Raw genomic sequence first — 18,972 nt, 5'->3', positions numbered from 1 at the left:
GCTTTATCAATGAAACACAGCGACTCCACAACATGGCGTTGGCGACAATGAGAATAAAAGTTATGCATTCTTTGCATGAACTTTTGGGCGCTGTTATGCAAATCTTCCCACACCATGATGTAGACATGTGGGGGCGTGTTAGAAGGAGGTGGGCATGATTGACTCTTAACCTTAATAAAGAATCTCTCTTTGGATTTGAGACTTTAGGCTTTGCAACTTTACAGATCTTCTTTATGCAACAAGAGCTTGTAACACTCCAAAGAGAAAGGAAAATTTTTAATTGCACAATATGACCCCTTTAAAGGGATAGTTCACCCAAAAATCATAATTATGTTATTAATAACTCACTCTCATGTCCTTCCAAACCAGTAAGACCTCCATTTATCTTCGGAACACAGTTTAAGATATTTTAGATTTAGTCCGAGAGCTCTCAGTCCCTCCAGTGAAGCTGTGTGTACGGTATACTGTCCATGTCCAGAAAGGTAAGAAAAACATCATCAAAGTAATCCATGTGACATCACAGGGTCAGTTAGAATATTTTGAAGCATCGAAAATACATTCTGATCCAAAAATAGCAAAAACTACGACTTTATTCAACATTGTCTTCTCTTCCGTTCCAAATAATGGCTTAGATATAAAAGCATTTATTCTCATGCACACATACAAAGTCTGTTGCAGTTGTTTTGTCTTTGCTATTCTGTTACCATTTTTATTTTATCCTGTTTTGGTATAATCCTTAAATTGAACTTCAATTTGAATTCAACTATCTCAAATGAGATTTGAGACACTAATTTGGGCAAAGAGCAATAATGACTTGAATCTTGAGAGTTGAGGAATTGCAACTTGACTTGAAATTGCCTTACTTGCAAAACATTTACTTTATCCCACCTCTGGATTGGAATGTTAAACCTTTATCTCTCAATTTCTTAAACAACACCACTCTATCCCTGGTAAAAACACAGTGGAGTAGTAATTGTAACGTGGAGTCAGAGATATTCGGATCCAATTGCAGTATATTTATTGGAGAATGGTCAGAGCAGCAGTAATCAGATAACAGCATCAAGAATGTCAAAGGATATCCAGAATCAGAAACAATACCAGGCAGAGGTCAGGGCAGGCGGCAGAGAATCATAGGCGGTATAAACCCAAGATTATGTGGTGATTAGCCCTAGGCACGGGATTATGGGAAATGGAGTTCAGACCCCAAATGCAGTGGTGGACAAAGTACACAAATCAAGTACTTGAGTAAAAGTACAGATATGTATAGTAAAATATTACTCCAGTAAAAGTAAAAGTACTCCTTTTTTAATTTTACCCAAGTGAAAGTACAAAAGTACTAAATTTTTTATGTACTTAAGTAAAAAAGTACTGAAAGATAGATGTTTGAAATTACATGTTTATATTAGCACATATTTTTTTTTATAATCCTACTGCTCAAAATACCTGGGATTTTTTCCAAAATAACCACTATATGGAGTCAAGATATATTTTTGTTGTTGATATGGACTACGTTGACGAGAGTGATGTTAACTGTGAAGCTTACACTGTAATGTAACAGAGAGAAAACAGAGATGACCATCTGATTTTCACCAGTAAGAACAAAAAATTTTAAAGTTTGTATTTTGTAGAACATCACAGCTATATATGACATGATAATAAGGCCTGAAGTTAGGAAGAACATTTTGAGGAAAATATAATTATATTTTCATAATGTTTTTTTCCTTCTCAAATCTTGTCTGTGGTCTAAAAACACCCCTGGGCAAACGGGGTGCATCTCTTCCCCTCTTTGATAATTACTGTAGTTACAATGTTCTGAACATCACATCCTTTCTTTTGTCCCTAGATGTAATATATATATATAGGTGGTTGAATAAAAATATTTGGACATAAAAAATTACCTCAAGTTAGCACCAGCAAGCTTGTTAGGTAGACAGTTAGCATAAGCTAACAATATTTACTTATTTTCAGTACGGTTATGAATAAACATTCATGTCTGTCTACTCGTCTAGTTAATCCAAACAATATAACGTTACTGTTGATAAACAATATAAAAACAGATGTCACATAGGACATGGTCGCATTTTAATAAAACTGTCAATATTACGGCAGCGGGGAATTTGAACATGCACGAGTTATTTTATATAATCTGTGTTAGGTTAAACTTTTTGTTTTTTGTTTGTTTTTTTTTTTACCTAAAGCACAGAGACTCTGATTGATGTGTCTGCATCGTCTGCTTCCCAAACAACTGACAATTTTGACCTAAATATGATTTTCAGTTACAATAATTAATCTTAAATGTCGACATTAATAATTTACTTTCAGACGCACGCGTGCTCACAAGATCTCCCGGTTCTTACTTCTGGTGACTCGCACTAAACGGTTCATTTGAAGTGAGGTGTCGACTCCAGAACAGCTGCAATCGGATCATTCTAATTCGTAAACGAATCGTTTGGTGCGATTTGCGATCCGATTTAAAAGTATATTTTGAAAAGACTCGTTCATGATGAATCAGACACTGCTTCTGCGTGTCAGAGCACGTGATATATTATAGGGAGTAACGATATGTTTTATGAAATGTAGTGAAGTAAAAAGTACGATTTTATGCTTTGGAATGTAGTGAAGTAAAAGTTACTCGAAATAAAACTACTCCAGTAAAGTACAGATACTTAAAGCTACTCCGTTACTGTCCACCACTGCCCAAATGCAATAGTCCTGATCCGAGTCCCTCTACTGGAGTTCATGGGCACTCTAGCTGACAATTGTGACAGTAATAGTACCCAAAAATGACGGTTAGGTAGGGCCTATATTATTCCGTTTTGAAGTAAAAGATTGGTATATTTTGATTGTTTACTTAACAAATTGTGGCTCTGTCTTTAAATGCATTCAATTATAATTAAAATTATCTTGAGGTAATTTTTTTTTCTCAGCTAATGCTGTAAATTATTTACACCTTATTTTTCAAGTAAGTGTGGGCACTACCAGTGATTAATATGTAAATTACGAGGTCCTGGAGCAAAGCGGGCTAACAGAGGTAATGGAGCACTCGCGGCTGACAGAACTGACTCCTGACTAATCGGGTCATTGTTGCATTGCCATAAAAAAATTATAATTTGCACTACTTTTTAAGTTTTTTACTCGCACGCTCCCAGCTGAACTTTGGCACTTGTAAAAATGTAGCTATTTATGCCGCGTTTCCACCGAAATTACCCGGAACATTTGTACCAGGAACTTTTTTTCCCAGGAACTTTTTTCCCCCCAGACCTGTTGCTTTCTGCGTTTCCACCGCGGTGTAAAGTACCGGGTAGATTAGGCAAATAGACTGGTGACGTAGGTCTGCGCGCGTTTCTCAATACAAAGTACCGCTGATAAATTTTTTTTTTTAAAAAGTACGCTGATTTTGGACGTGCATCCTCGGTAGTTGGTTCAGACTTTGTGCATTCGTCTCAGGAGTGTGATGTCCGCGACGACGCAAGTCCGGTAAATCTATAAACAGCAGCGTACTTGATAACTTCAGTCTGCTCGTCATGGCTACTGCAATTTTCCTTACTGTATATTTACAATAAAACGAAATATGATATCAAATACCACTGCCTCCTTTCGTTTTCATTTAAGCATAATAACAACTGCAGAAATGTACTTAGTTCAGGGAAATGTGTATATGCAGCCATTACAATGAAACGAAATGTTATATAAATTTGCCTTTTTTATTTTCTTTTTAACATATAGATAAATTGAATACAGACCAAAGAAAACCTGTTAGATTTACCCCGCAGCTGAATTATATGTTATGTTTAACCACTAAAGACACATCAGAGCCAGCGGCACATATCAGAAGGTCTATCCCAGGAGAGGCTGCTCTCTGCGGATACATGAGGACTGAGCTCCCGCTGATCGAGTGGAGCTCATCGTCTACGAGATCGGCGAAACACATTTTTTAAATAGGCATGATCTTTATAAATAAACCATAGATTTGAGTTTTAAACAACTACTTCTCGCCTGAAATACTTTTAAAATTACATTTCATGACACAATAACAGTAATATTTGAAAATTATCCGAATAAATGGTGGTTGAACTCAACCAATGCAGCGTGAACTCAGATTGCTTTGGCTACTGCAATTTTCCCCTCAGTATATTTACAATAAAACGAAATAGGATATAAAATACCACTGCCTCCTTTCATTTTCATTTAAACATAATAACAGCTGTAGAAATGTACTTAGTTCAGGGATATGTGTAACGTTATATACAGCCATTACAATGAAAGAAATATTATATAGACTTGCCTTTTTATTTTCATTTTAACATATAGATAAATTGAATACAGACCAAAGAAAACCTGTTAGATTTACCCCGCAGCTGAATTATATTTTATGTTTAACCACTAAAGACACATCAGAGCCAGCGGCACATATCAGAAGGTCTATCCCAGGAGAGGCTGCTCTCTGCGGATACATGAGGACTGAGCTCCCGCTGATCGAGTGGAGCTCACCGTCTACGAGATCGGCGAAACACATTTTTAAATAGGCGCTGTCTTTATAAATAAACAACAGATTTGAGTTTCAAACAACTACATTCTCACCTGAAATACTTTTAAAATTACATTTCATGACACAATAACAGTAATATTTTGAAAATGTTGATCCGAATAAATGGTGGTTGAACTCAACCAATGCTGCGTGAACTCAACCAATCAGCATGTTTAGCGCCAAAGTCCCGCCCCCGAAAGTTCCTGAACTTTAAAAAAGTACCACCTCGCCAGCAGGGACTTTCTGGGGGGCATTTTTTTACCCGGAACTTTTATTTAGTTCCTGGTTCCTGCGGTGGAAACACACCAAGTACCGGACCAAGTCCCTAGTTCCTGGGTAAAGTTCCTGCGGTGGAAACGCGGCTATAGTTAATTATTTCAAGACATCACATTATTTTAGAAGACCATTAAATAATGAAATAGAAAATACAAATTAATGTCAATGAACACAGACAGATCAGTTTAATTGTTAGTTTATAAACATATTTCATTCTATTTACACTGTGTTGGGGGAAATAGTTCTGTACAGTTCCAAACTTAAGTAACTTGTGTAACTTGAGTAGCACCACTGACATGCTTATTTTTTCTCTTTATAATAAATGCAGTTGTGAAAAGCACCACAAATACTCCGCTCGACAGAATCACAAACCCGAAATAGGATCTTCCATTACTGCATTCAACATCAGATGTATCAGTTCCTGCTTTGACTACTGTTTTTCCAAGAGATTCACACCTGTAAGAGAGTTGAAGAGCAAATATATCTCTTATGAGAGCTTAATTTAACCACAAAGTTAATTTAAGCAAATTGTGCAAAAAAAAAAAAAATAATAATAATAATAATAATTACAATTGTACATTTGAGAATGTGTGGACGGCTATGTTATAATGATACTTACTTTGTATGCCATTTGCAAAATGTACCATTTGAATATGAACCAACAGGACAGTCTTCACACATTGTATCACTCAATTCTGTTCCTACAGAAACAGATGCAGAAATACACAGTATTAATTCGAATTTCAACTCCATGAGCAATTAAAACAGTGAACCAGTAATTATAATAATATGTTTAATTTATAAAGCGCCTTTCCCGAGCTCGTGGACGCTGAACATGGTACACCAAAGCAACAAATATTGTTAAGAAATAAACAATTTTATTCGACATTTGCCCAATTCAATTGCAAATAATTTAGTAAAGATATAGAAATAGAAAACAAACCGGATAAATACACAATGTAAGTTAGTGTTAGTGTTCATTAAACAAATAAGTTTTACGTTTTTATTTTTTTATTCACTAAAAGTGGTGACTGTTCTAAGTGAATTTCAAAGTTTGGGTGCAGAAATGGAAAAGGAACAGTGACATCATTATTCATTTTGTGTTTCAGATTCTGTATGATTATTGATGTGATTTGGCTGAATTAGAAGAAGGTCATAGTTTGAAAAAACAAGGAACTCTTATGAGAATCAACACCTATTTCCGGGTATTTCACACAAATTACCTCCTTCATGTAAATGAAGTATAGCCTCCCAAAGAAATCTAAGTAATTCACTTGAAACCCCCAAAAGTGATATGCTAAAACCCTGCAATAAACAGACAAAACCATTTGGTAACTTTGGGGTTCTTCTGGATATTTAAGAGAGGGTGACAAAGAGCTCAGGGAATCTGTAGGCAGATCTGCATCCAGGGTTAAGTGCATACTAAGTGCACATGGACTAGTCTTAGTACTGGTCATAACAGCTGATTATTGCCTCAGCTGTAGTTAAGTTGTACATAGTTATATAACTGTCTGGGGCTAGACTAGTACTAGCATTACTGCTGATTATTGTTTAGCGCTTTAACTTGTTGTACATGGGTAACTGTAGGAGACTAAACAGAACTACTATATAAAAAAAAAAAGGTAAGCTTGGGTGAGTATTAGTCATAACCTCTGGCTAATGATCAGACTGGCAAGTTTGTGATCGTGGAGCCCACATAAAGCTGCCTACATGAGGTGCCCTGAGCAACATAGATTCCTAATGAACGAGCAAATATAAAGTAAAGAGTTAAATAATCAAACATTGACTTAAATTTAATGAGTAAAAAACATCTCTTCTAACCCTTTCATTTTTGGAATCAGAGGAATAAAAGAGGTCAAACTTATAAGAAAATGTATTTTAATATTGTAGTGCTGTATAAAAAGGAAAGATAGCAACACGTGAGAATCCTTCTGCCGGATCATTGTCTACCTTCATTGGAACTGTGGGTGGACCTTACAATTCTATACTGAATAATCAAAGAACTAATCATTTACTTAAACATAATTCAGTAGATTTTGGGGTGATTTTGCCAGGTGCTAGTCATAGTTAAGGGTGGGGCTGAGAGCCATGGGAATGGAGCGAGGCCGTGGAATAATTGGAAATGAGTGAAACCTGTGCCACTCACTGGTCTCGAGTCCCACGGAGGAGCTTCGGAAGGATAAAAGAGGAATTACGTCAGTGAAGGACCAGAGAGGACCAGGCCTTGGTTTTATTTTGTGTTTTGGTTTTGTTTGTGTGCGGTAGTTGTCCGCGAGGGGCTGTTGTGCTGTTTTATGTTTATTTGGTAATTAAAGATTAATTTGAATGTTTGCTGGTTCACACCTCCTCCTTCCTGTGATTACAAAAGTTTTTTTTACATTGTTCCAATAGTTATTTAATATAAATACAAGCAGAGTTATTGTTCTTGGATGTCATATCAGCCTGTTAGTTTTTATTGTTGTATAATAAAGCTGTTCAAATGATAACTCACCGGTTTGGTTGATGTATTGCCCAGGTGAGCAGGTTGAATGTTTCATGGCCTTTTACAGTTGGAGAGCAAGTCTACACAGTAATAACCTGGAAGAGGTTCACACACTGTATCTGATATTGATGTACATGCCTGCTTTTCTCTCAACCCATTACCTTTGACAAGAAAGGAAACAAATGAGTCAATGTTAAGTCATCTGGAAAAAAAACTGTTGCAATATATTTTTAAGCAAGAATGACATGAAACCACCATGACTCACTAACAAAAAGGCAAAAAAGGTTACTCACTTGAATCACAGACAAAACACGGCAGACATTTTGTGAATCCATTAGGAACATTAGTGTAGGTCAACGCAGGACATGAATCACATGTTGTGCTTGTGTACTCATCACAATGGTTCTTAACTTGCTTTCCTAGACAATATTAATGATTACCATTAATAATTAACACATTAACACAATTTGTCTTTTGTAAACTTGTACATATACAGCGACTCGCGACTATTTTTTTCAATTCCTACTTTTGTTGTATCACCTTGTTTCTGTTCCTCAAATGGAGTTAACCTCTAGCAAATTCAATTGACGATATGATTTGGAAAGGCACATAACTGTCTATATAAGGTCTAACAGCTGCAAACACATATTAGAGCAAAAACCAAGCCATGAGGTCTGCAGAGCTGAGAGACAGGATTGTGTTATGACACAGATCTAGGGAAGACATCAAAAAATTCTGCTGCATTAAAGGTTCACGGGGCATTTGGCCTCCATAATCCTGAACAGAAGAACTTTGGAACAACCAGGACTCTTCCTTGAGCTGGAATCCTGACCAAACAGAGTAGTTAGGGACTAAGAAAGGGATGGCCACTCAGATTGAGCTCCATGATCATAAATGGAGATGGGAAAAACTTTCAGAAGGACAAACATCACTTTAACACTCCACCAATTTGGGCTTTATGGCAGAGTGGCCAGATGCTCACAACTGCGCTCTTTTCCCAGTGCCTTTCTTCTTGGAGGTGCATGAGGAGATCAGGAAGTCAGGGTGTGACGAGTGGGGTGGGGCCGAGAGCCGTGGGAGATTCGTGGGGCCCTCGCACTGCCAGCCATTCTATTCCCTGATTGAGGCACTCCTTCAAAGATGCACTGGTGCACAGCTGGTCCCCAAGGCCTGCGCAATTATGCGTTCCCCCAATGAGTCTACTTGCACAGACCCTGTGCAAGGTCAGGGAGGACGAGGAGCAGGTTTTGAATGATTCTCGGACCTCGCAGTTCCTCTGAGGAAGTACTTTCTTTGTGACAGGGCACTATATGGCACCTGCATCCAGATCTATGGAACCACCATGTGTAGATCCTGGATAGGATTTGGAAGACTTAAGTGTCCTACTACCTGTGATGGTAGAAATTATCAATCAAACCAGAGTCCTCTCTTTATGGCCCATCTCCATCTGTCTTCAAAATCTACGTTTAAGCTTTCTCCATTTTCTTTTTCTAACTGTTTGACTGAAGTTAATACTTTGTTTTCAAGCAATTTTCTTAAACCTAGTAGTTAAAACAGAACTACTTCTTGTAGGTACAAAAATATTTTCTCAAAGACCAGTGGTTTTTCTAGATGTATATATGGTTCTACAATGGCTCCTTCAGTGCAGGTTAAGAGCTTGGGTGTTAGCCTAGATATTACATTATCTTTTGAAGCACATATTATCAAGGTTACTCAGACAGCTTATTATCATATATGTAACATTAACTGTAAACGAGGAGCACTGACATTATGCTTCATACTCTTGTCACTTCACATATTTACTACTGCAATGCTCTTTTTATGGTCTTCCTCTTCAACTTTTATACAAATTACAGTTAGTTCAGGGCCACATATCTGCACTGGCTTCCTGTTAAACAGTGTATTGAATGTAAAATGTAGCTTTTTGTTTATAAGGAATTACATAAACTTCTTAATTATCTGACCTACTTTCAACATATACTCTCTGTCAAACTCAGATGTTTTCACTGAAAACACTGTCTTCATTCTCTTTAGTTCTTCCTCATATGCTTTTGGCTGCTCCTCATTTGTGGAATTTATTTTAAGTGCTCCTGTGGCTCAGTGGTAGAGCATTGCATCAGCAACACAAAAGGTTGTGGGTTCAATACCCAGGAAACATCCATCCATCCATCATCTTCCGCTTATCCGGGGCCGGTTCGTGGGGGCAACAGTCTAAGCAGAGATGCCCAGACTTCCCTCTCCCTAGCCACTTCTTCCAGCTCTTCCAGGGGGACCCCGAGGCGTTCCCAGGCCAGCCGGGAGACATAGTCCCTCCAGCGTGTCCTAGGTCTTCCCCGGGGCCTCCTCCCGGTGAGACGTGCCTGGAACACCTCCCTGGGAAGGCGTCCAGGAGGCATCCGAAATAGATGCCCTAACCACCTCAGCTCGCTCCTCTCGATGTGGAGGAGCAACGGCTCTACTCTGAGCTCCTCCCGAGTGACCGAGCTTCTCACCCTATGTCTAAGGGATCGCCCAGCCACCCGACGGAGAAAGCTCATTTCGGCTGCCTGAATCTGGGATTTTGTCCTTTCCTTACGGTCATGACCCACAGCTACGTGAGAGTAGGAACGTAGATTGACCGGTAAATCGAGAGCTTTGAGCTTGGCTGCAAACCGTCCCAGTGCACGCTGAAGGTCCTGGTCTGAGGAGGCCAACACGACAACATCATCCGCAAAAAGCAGCGACGAAATCGTATGGTCCCCAAACCTGACACTCTCCGGCCTTTGGCTGCGCCTAGAAATTCTGTCCAAAAAAAATTATGAACAGAACCGGTGACAAAGGGCAGCCCTGCCGGAGTCCAACATGCACCGGGGAACAGTTCTGACTTACTGCCGGCAATGCAAACCAAGCTCTTGCTCCGGTCGTACAGGGACCGAACAGCCCTAAGTAGGGAGCCGCCGACCCCATACTCCTGGAGCACCCTCCACAGGATGTCGGGAGGAACACGGTCGAATGCCTTCTCCAAATCCACAAAACTCATGTGGACTGGTTCGGCAAACTCCCATGAACCCTCCAGCACCCTGGAAAGGGTGTAGAGCTGGTCCAGTGTTCCACGACCGGGACGAAAACCACACTGTTCCTCCTGAATCCGAGGTTCCACAATCGGCCGAATTCTCCTCTCCAGTACCCTGGCATAGACTTTCCCAGGGAGGCTGAGAAGTGTGATCCCCCTATAGTTGGAACACACTCTCCGGTCCCCCTTCTTGAAAAGAGGGACCACCACCCCGGTCTGCCAGTCCAGAGGTACTGTCCCCAACCGCCATGCGATGTTGCAGAGGCGTGTCAGCCAAGACAGCCCCACAACATCCAGAGACTTGAGGTACTCGGGGCGGATCTCATCCACCCCCAGTGCCTTGCCACAGAGGAGCTTTTTAACTACCTCGATGACTTCAGCCCGGGTGATGGACGAGTGCTCCTCCGAGTCCCCAGCCACTGCTTCCTCAACGGAACACAAGTCGGTGGGATGGAGGAGATCCTCAGGATCCCAGGAAACACATTCTAGTAAAAAATGTATATCCTGAATGCACTGAAAGTTGCTTTGGATAAAAGCATCTGCTAAATGCATAAATTTAGTGTGGGCTTTGCAATTTATTGCTGCTTGTTAACTGTTTTATTTGCATGCAAGTTATCCTTAATTGTCACGTAAGGTACACACAAATAAAATGTATTATTAATATTATTATTATATGACTTCCTGGCTGATCCATAAATTATACTTCCATACAGCTTTAAGTGAATCAAAGCTCTGTAGTCTGTACTAATTCATAAGAGTTTAACTGTCTGCTCCCCATTTCGTTTTAGATAAAACTTTTAAAACATTCATGGCTTTAAACATTTATTTTCAATTATTTAATATGAGTAATAAAACACTGTCTTCTGTCAAAGGTAATTATATATTTGTATAATTATATTTATTTATTGTATGTCTGTATATGTATTTAAATTGTGTAGTTTTGTGTACTTTTGGAGCTTCATGAAACATGGTTGGGAACCACTGACCTGGACTATTAAGTCTAAATGTGGATGATGCTACTAAAATAGTTTTTTACAAAGTAGTTTTTGTAAATAGCACAGCACCTGCTGCTGCGACTAGCACACCAAAAATACCTAAGAAATACTCAAGGGCTGACATTTATTTTTAACAAGGCCTTTAACAAGGCCATTAGTCTATTCTTAATAGATTGTTTTATATAGCAGATTACAGTCAAGGCCGTCCTGATTACAGTTATTAGGTTCATCAGTAATAATGATGAGATCATTCAAAGACTGGCTGGTTCCATGTGAGAAATTATATACAAAATATAATGTGACCTCATTAAATCAGACCTCATGGAAATGTGATAAGTAAAGGATGACACATACCTGGATCACACATGGGGCAACACTCTCCATTAATCTCATATTCTGCATTATTACAAGTAGCCATACAAAACACAATTTTGATGACAACAAGAGGTAGAAATGTTGATGGATGAATGAAGGTGTAGCTTATGTACATATCAGGGAACCAGAATCATTGCCGGTCCTTTTTTCTTACAAAGCTGAAAAAGAAATAATAACTGGGCTATACAACGTTTTGTATCATCTCTCTTTCATGCCTACTACTGAAAAACAAGGCTATCAAAAGTAAACACACCAGGCACTTCATTATCATTTTTACAGCATGTAACATGTGAATTCATCAATACCACGAGAGGCAGAGACGTGCACATACATTTTGAGGGGCAGGGGCTCAAGTGGGAAAAAAGGGCACTTCGCATATTTATTAATTTTTTTCTAAACCAAACATTAAATATATTAGGGGAGTGTGATATATATATAAAAAATAAACTGAATATTTTCTGGGATTTTATCCATAATATCAATAAAAATGATTTATGCACTCAACAAATATCGATTTGTTGAGTAAGTTATTGTGCTGGTATCTTAAGGACTTCCATGGACAGCTGACTCCTAAAGTTTTTGATATTCTGCATATTCTGTGTGGTGGTCAGTTCAAAGCAGTGATAGAAATGAATCTTTTCAAATAAGTTTAAATATATGTTTACCTCTTATGAGCAGTTTTACCTTTTTTTAAGCCATATTTTCTAAAAGTGTGCATCATCTTTTCAGTGAAATTCATAAATTTAATCAGTCAATTAGAATAATAAAACATTTGGGCTGTTACCAAGCATTCATCTTTGCAATGAAGAGAAAACAAAGAAGCTGCATTATAATGGGCATTAAGATGCATTTACACGCTGTTTAATGCAGGACATAAATGCATTTAACCTGCATTTACAAATGTATTAATACTTTTTTGATATTATGAATATAAAACGTTGAATACTGATATTTGAAAATATTTAAAATAAAGGAAAATATACTTTAAACATTAAATTAAAAGTGCCAGATGGCAGCAAGTCACTGTTAATAATTGAGTCATTGATATTGAACCGAATCATTTAAACGGTTGATCCATTTTGGAGCAAAACAGAGTCATGTTGCTCAGAGACACAAATTGGACTTATATTTGTTGGCAAAATAGAGCAAGAAAAGTAAATAGTGTGTCAACAAAGTAACTGTCTTAATAGTCTTAAAATAAAATTTTTGTTTATTTGAACTGCTGTATAAAATCTATTATAAATTTAAGTTGAATGATACTGATTCACTATATGAAATGAAATAAATATATACAATTTACAACCTCCATATCTTTAATTTTCTGATGATTCTAAATGCAATCTAATAAACTGAATCATGCCGTGAAAGAATGCGCACCAGTCTAACCTTAACTTTAGCAAACTTACATGGTAGCTCTCATGAGTCATGGATGTTAGAAAGACAAATTAATTATATTTGCCTTTTGGATAATTAGCTGTAAATTCGAGGAACATTAGTCTTTTGTTCATCACCACTCACCTCAACAGCAAGACAAACACAACTGGGAAAGGAGGGAGGGCTTCACTTCTGCGGTCTGTCTGTCTGTCTGTCTGTCTTTGATGTGCTAGGTTGATCAATGCGCTACACTGCTGTGCTGCAGAGATGCAGAGAAAGGCATCAGAACTCGACAGAGGCTGCATCTGAAAACTAATTAGACACGTGACTTGCTGCCTTGCTGCCATATCAGGCAATGATTTTGCAGGCAGCATTTTTGCACGAAGGCCCCTCATGAAACTGATTTTGGACAGAGTAATGGTTTAACGATCTACAGCAAAATATAGAGAGCTTTGGTGATAACTAAGTGGAAATTTCATTACTGTAATATTAATTTCTCACTAGAAATGACATATAAAATGGAAAACGTTGGCAAGGCAAGGCAAGGCAAGGCAAGGCAAGTTTATTTATATAGCACATTTCATACACAATGGTAAGTTAGAAAATTATTTTACATAAAAATAAAATAAAATAAAACATTGAAAATATAGTGCAATCAGTTCGGACATTGCACAGTGCTCATTCAATAAATGCACAGCTAAAAAGATGCGTTTTGAGTCTAGATTTAAATGTGACTAGTGTTTTTGCACATCTGATCTCTTCTGGAAGCTGATTCCAACTGCGGGCAGCATAGTAACTAAAGGCAGACTCCCCTTGTTTTGTGTGAACCCTTGGTATTTCTAACTGACTCAGTCCTAGTGATCTGAGTGCTCTGTTAGGTTTATATTCAGTGAACATATCTGCAATATATTTCGGTCCTAGGTCATTTAGTGACTTATATACGAGTAAAAGTACTTTAAAATCAATCCTAAATGTAACTGGAAGCCAGTGTAAGGACCTGAGGACTGGTGTGATATGCTCAGATTTTCTGGTTCTAGTCAGAATCCTGGAAGCAGCGTTCTGGATGAGCTGCAGCTGTCTAATGCTCTTTTTGGGAAGGCGAGTGAGGAGCCCATTACAATAGTCCACCCTGCTGTTGATAAAGGCATGAACAAGTTTCTCCAAGTCTTGACTGGAAACAAAACATCTAATTCTTGCAATGTTTTTTAAATGATAGTATGCTGAAACGTTGATCAAAAACAAACATTTACACACAAACTGACCACAGACCGCAAATTTCAGACACAATCTTTAAGTATATAACTGTCACAAAATGGAAGGCAGATGAAGGCATCTCAGGAGACAGGAAACAAAGCTAACATTGAATTCGGACGTGCCTTGATGCCTTCCTAACTTGGAATGCATCCTCTGAAGGCAGTTTTCGGATGCAGCCAGAGTTAAAGGGGTCATATCACAATTTTGTGTATTTGGTGTAATGAAATGTGTTTATGTTCTTTAAGGTTAAAAAAGCACATTATTTTCCACATAATGTACATGATTGTTTCTTCTCTATGCCCAATCTTTCTGAAATGCGTTGATTTTTACAAACCTAATAGTTCTGAAAAGCAAGGTGTGCTTTGATTGGCCAAATATCCAGTGCATTGTGATTGGACGAATGCCTCAAGCTTGTGACGGAAATTGCCCCTAAACACTGTGATGCTGTGTGTCCCATGCAGCACCATGAAACAAAACCACTAAAACCCATTACAAACAAGAAATTTGTTGCATCCAATGGGGATATAACGTACTTACAGACTGTGTGTCAGAAGTGCCAGACTGTCCTTCCAAAGTTTGAATTTCTCCACTTTGGATTCATGACGGAGGTAAGCAGAGGCAGTGAAATATTACAAAATTGTTTCATCACAATGACAGATCTTAAGCAACCAGTGCTAAAAGTTAAATAGAAGCACAATACATTGTGATAAACATTAATTCTTTTTTCTTGACAAGATGCACAATCCAGCTCGATATACTTAATTTTACTAAACCATAAAACGTAAACACATTACAAAAAAACACCCACAGTAGCTGCAGGTTTCCTGTTACCCTGCAGCTGCTTTCATGTGATCCATTTGCAGAGCATTAGGTTTTCTGTGTTTTTTTCTTATACATAAGAGCTGAATCTGTTTACAGGATAGGAAAAAGCAACATTAATTTGTTAATCCCTGTTGCTATCTGAGTTTTTACTCACCTAGCAAATGTGTTCCACGTCAAAAATAACAAAGTTTTCAAAGTGGAGAATGGCCTGACTGCAGTGGAAAACCCCAAGATATGAAAAAAAACAAAAACAAAACCAGAAGCCAATCATACGCCTAGTTTCACTTCGCTAAAGAGGTGTTGCTCTGTTGAAAAGCTTTTCATTTTGCCCTGTAGCTCAGATCAAGAACCATTTAATTCTTTGCATGCATTTGTACAAGTTATATAGCCTATATTTTAGATCGATACCTTAATAGTTTAAGGACCTAACCCACCCCAACCCTGCACTGTAAAAAATAATGCACTACATCTACTCAATAAAATTGTGGCAACAGATTACAAGAATTAATATTAATTAAATTCAACAACTATTAAGAATTGAGTTACAATTAAGTCATTCAAAATAATTAGATGCAAATGGCACACAAAAAAAAATGTTAAGTAAAATTTAACCAAAAAAATTGTTTTCATCAGAGCACTATGTTAATGATTACTACTTAAAGTAATTGTTTTGGTTTAACAGAAAAAATTACTTAGTATCATTTTTAATGTGTGTATTAAATTAATTTGAATGATTGCATGTATGAATAACAGACACATACCTTAAGATGAATTACCATAGTAATTTATTGGCTCCAACCACTGATCTATATAGATCAGTGGCTCCAACCCCTTGTTAGGCTTGTTGACTTGTGTATTTAAACCCGTGTTTTCCCTGGTTCTTTGTCTGGTGTTGTCCTTAATGGCTGTTATGTGTGCCCTTGGAAGTTTGGATTACATAATTGTTTATTTCTATTATGTTAGGTAATAACCAGTATGAAATTTCACAATAACAGGATGAACAAATGATCACACGTTTAATCTAACGTAAAAGCAGTTTCAAAACTTTAATCTTTTAAACTTTATGTGTGCTCCCAACAACAACAATGTAGACACTTTGAGAACAACATATGGATTCATGACAGAGGTAAGCAGAGGCAGTGAAAGATTACTTAACTGTTTAAAACAATTAAACAGTTTCAGCTCCATGACAGACCTTAAGCAACCAGACATTGTGATAAACATTAATACTGCTTAACAAGATCAGCTCAGTCCAGCTCAATATTCTTCATATTACCAAACCCAAATATGTAAACAATCCTGTTTTCACGCAAAAAACAAAAACAAAAAATCAGTTCCTGTTTACTGTGTTACACCCCGCAGATGCTTTCATGTGATCCACAGCATCAAGTTTTCTGTGTTTTTTCTTCAACATAGAGCTGCATCTGTTTACAGAACAGGAAAAAACATCTTGAACTTGTTTAACCCTCTTTTACTTTTACAAGAACACAGTGTTCTCTTAGTGTGTTCAGCATGGTTGCTCTGACCCAAAAGAAGGATATGGTACCCTGACGGATTCTGAAATACTTATTTTAAAGATTTCTGACACAGTCGGGCCTCTAAAGTCTACTATGGGAAAATCTTTATTTTTTCAAATTACAAATAATACAATTAGCCACAACAATTTGAGTGAAGAAAGTAACATGAATGTCAGAATGTGTTAGCATTTAGTTTTTTCCTCTTTCACTTTACTGACAGCAGTACTTTGGACTGCTTGAAAGGGTTTGTATCAAATGTAATGATCATGTATGATGATTTGAAAATTAAAATGTTGTTGATTTGGTGGAAGCAATGAAATCTGGCACACTGTAGTTGTCTCACCTTGAGGATATCAGAAGTCATTGTTTTTAGAGGAATGAGTTTTGCCTCTTCCATGTGAACTTCCTGCTCATCTGCTACAATCCATGGAAAATCCTGTAAAATACACAAAACAGATAAGACAAGAATCTGCAGAGAAAAGTGATAGTTAACGCAAAAAGGAATCCTTTATTCACCCTCGTGTAGTTTGAAACTTGAATCCATTTTCTTCTTTGGCAAAACACAAAATATATTTTAAACAATTCTGCTCACCAAACAGTTCTTCTATTATATGGACAAAAATACAATGGTACATCTCAAAATATATTTTATATTTTAAATATATACTTTACCATGAGGGTAATTGAATAATGACCGATGTTTTTTTTTTGTGTGTGAAATATTCCTTTAGTGTAAGAACAAAATTAATACAAGAAATGAAATCCTAGCCTCAGTGAGTTCATAAAGCCTGAAAAAAAACAACCAAATTAATCACAAAAGACTTCACAGCAGGTTTGCATATAGATTGTCTTTTTGAGGAAAGTCTGAGAAAAAAAGTTTTGGTTTCTCAGGATCTCCAGCAAGTTCACTTTTACAATTAAAGACCATTAAAAGGTTTAAAATATACAACTGTATGAGCACACCTTGATGACCTGAACTTTCTCCATGTTTTTTGTGGCAGCTTCCCTGGTGTGTACAAGCACTGTGAATGTGCATCCTGCAGAGCAAAAGAAAATGCATGCTAAATGTAAATCTATTCAAACTTTAATAAATGTGAGGTCATTATCAGGGCTATTTTATATCAGTTATTACATAAAAGCTGAGCTCCTACCTGGAGGATTGTTGTCTAGGACAGCGTCACACACACTGATCTTTAGGATCATGGCTCTCAGCAGCTGCTCCACATGAGACAGCAGAGTCTCTGAGCTGACACAGCAAAACCCAACACACACATATGAGAAACATGCACAACTTGATTTAACAGCTCTGAACCCACTGTCACTCACTTGATGGACAGCAGTGGAGGCTGTGAGATCTCAAACACAAATCTCTCCACTGGATGGTGCTCTTTATCCATGATCACCACTACAACCTTCTCAGCCTCATTCTGCACAGTAGAGATGGAAACGAATGCTATTATATTGTTCAGCCTGTTTTCTTTCAAATATGTATTTATCGAATATGAAATAAAAACCTTACTTTTTCTATCAGTGGCTTGACACAATGCAGCGTGTCTTGAATGTACTGATTTAAATCTGGATGGCATGACATCTGTCAAAGACAGTACATATAAGTGTTTAAATCATCACTTCCATTCAACAATACCTTTCGGCTCCTAAATACAGAAACTTCAACAAACATTTTCTCTTTTTTTCTCTTTCCACGCTTCATGATGAATAAGCCAAGCAGTAATGCGTTATGTTAGTGTTGCATCAATCTTAAAAACATTACCTGCACAGGTACGTTGTATTTCTTCCTTTTCTGAAAGATCCCAGATGGATAGACATCTCTGACATAGAGAATGAGGTGAATGGCCACTTCCAGAAACTCACACAGAATGTCAGCAACAACTGCAAATGACCAATATATTCAGAATCTCACAAAGGCTTTATCTGAAAGCTGTAATGTCACAGTGCTCAACATTTACAGATGAACTGAAAGTTACCCTGCCCGAAATTAAGGTCCTGCCTCGTCAGAGTGGCCATAATGAGGTCATAGATGCAACAACTTTTAATGAAAAAGGAGCGTCTCGCTTATAAAACATCAGCGATCATCATGCATTGGTTGCTACAGGTAGGGTTGTATTTAGATAAAAATACAGTTCTCTACGAAAATACAAAAAACTATAATACAGTCCGATTATTGGGGAAATGTCTGTAACTTACAAGTAAGCAGTATATAAACAAAAATGTTATAAAACAACACAGGAGGCTATCCCCCCGAAGGATATTTATTCTTTTCTTCTGAAATCTGTAGG

General features: G+C 37.5%; 1 protein-coding gene and 1 long non-coding RNA gene across 2 annotated transcripts; both read right to left on the bottom strand.

The window, feature by feature from the left end:
- Positions 1-4,964: 4,964 nt before the first annotated feature.
- On the bottom strand, positions 4,965-5,511 carry LOC113076425 (uncharacterized). Its single transcript, XR_003281176.1, has 2 exons — positions 5,424-5,511; positions 4,965-5,260 (listed from the first exon to the last, which is right to left on the bottom strand). It is a non-coding gene; the product is annotated as an uncharacterized LOC113076425 (long non-coding RNA).
- A 9,357-nt stretch (positions 5,512-14,868) lies between these two features.
- Positions 14,869-18,953, bottom strand: LOC113076423 (mitotic spindle assembly checkpoint protein MAD2B). The gene is made up of 10 exons (XM_026249073.1): positions 18,661-18,953; positions 18,447-18,565; positions 18,195-18,266; positions 18,002-18,102; positions 17,827-17,921; positions 17,639-17,712; positions 17,019-17,111; positions 15,920-16,582; positions 15,313-15,370; positions 14,869-14,925 (listed from the first exon to the last, which is right to left on the bottom strand). The coding sequence occupies exons 1-8, from the start codon at positions 18,698-18,700 to the stop codon at positions 16,544-16,546; spliced, it is 633 nt and encodes a 210-aa protein (XP_026104858.1). The 5' UTR covers positions 18,701-18,953; the 3' UTR covers positions 14,869-14,925; positions 15,313-15,370; positions 15,920-16,543.
- Positions 18,954-18,972: the final 19 nt, after the last annotated feature.

The sequence above is a fragment of the Carassius auratus genome, unplaced genomic scaffold (assembly GCF_003368295.1).
Source record: "Carassius auratus strain Wakin unplaced genomic scaffold, ASM336829v1 scaf_tig00020493, whole genome shotgun sequence".
In the NCBI taxonomy this organism is placed as follows: domain Eukaryota; kingdom Metazoa; phylum Chordata; class Actinopteri; order Cypriniformes; family Cyprinidae; genus Carassius; species Carassius auratus.
This window is presented reverse-complemented; position numbering and strand designations above follow the sequence as displayed.

Excerpts from the sequence above, each read along its gene's own strand:
- LOC113076423 (XM_026249073.1), bottom strand. The coding sequence starts at position 18,700 with ATGGCCACTCTGACGAGGCAGGACCTTAATTTCGGGCAGG. Across the intron at positions 18,267-18,446 it reads AATACAACGTACCTGTGCAG|ATGTCATGCCATCCAGATTT; the intron begins GTAATGTTTTTA and ends TGTCTTTGACAG. Across the intron at positions 17,112-17,638 it reads AGAAAGTTCAGGTCATCAAG|GATTTTCCATGGATTGTAGC; the intron begins GTGTGCTCATAC and ends TGTATTTTACAG.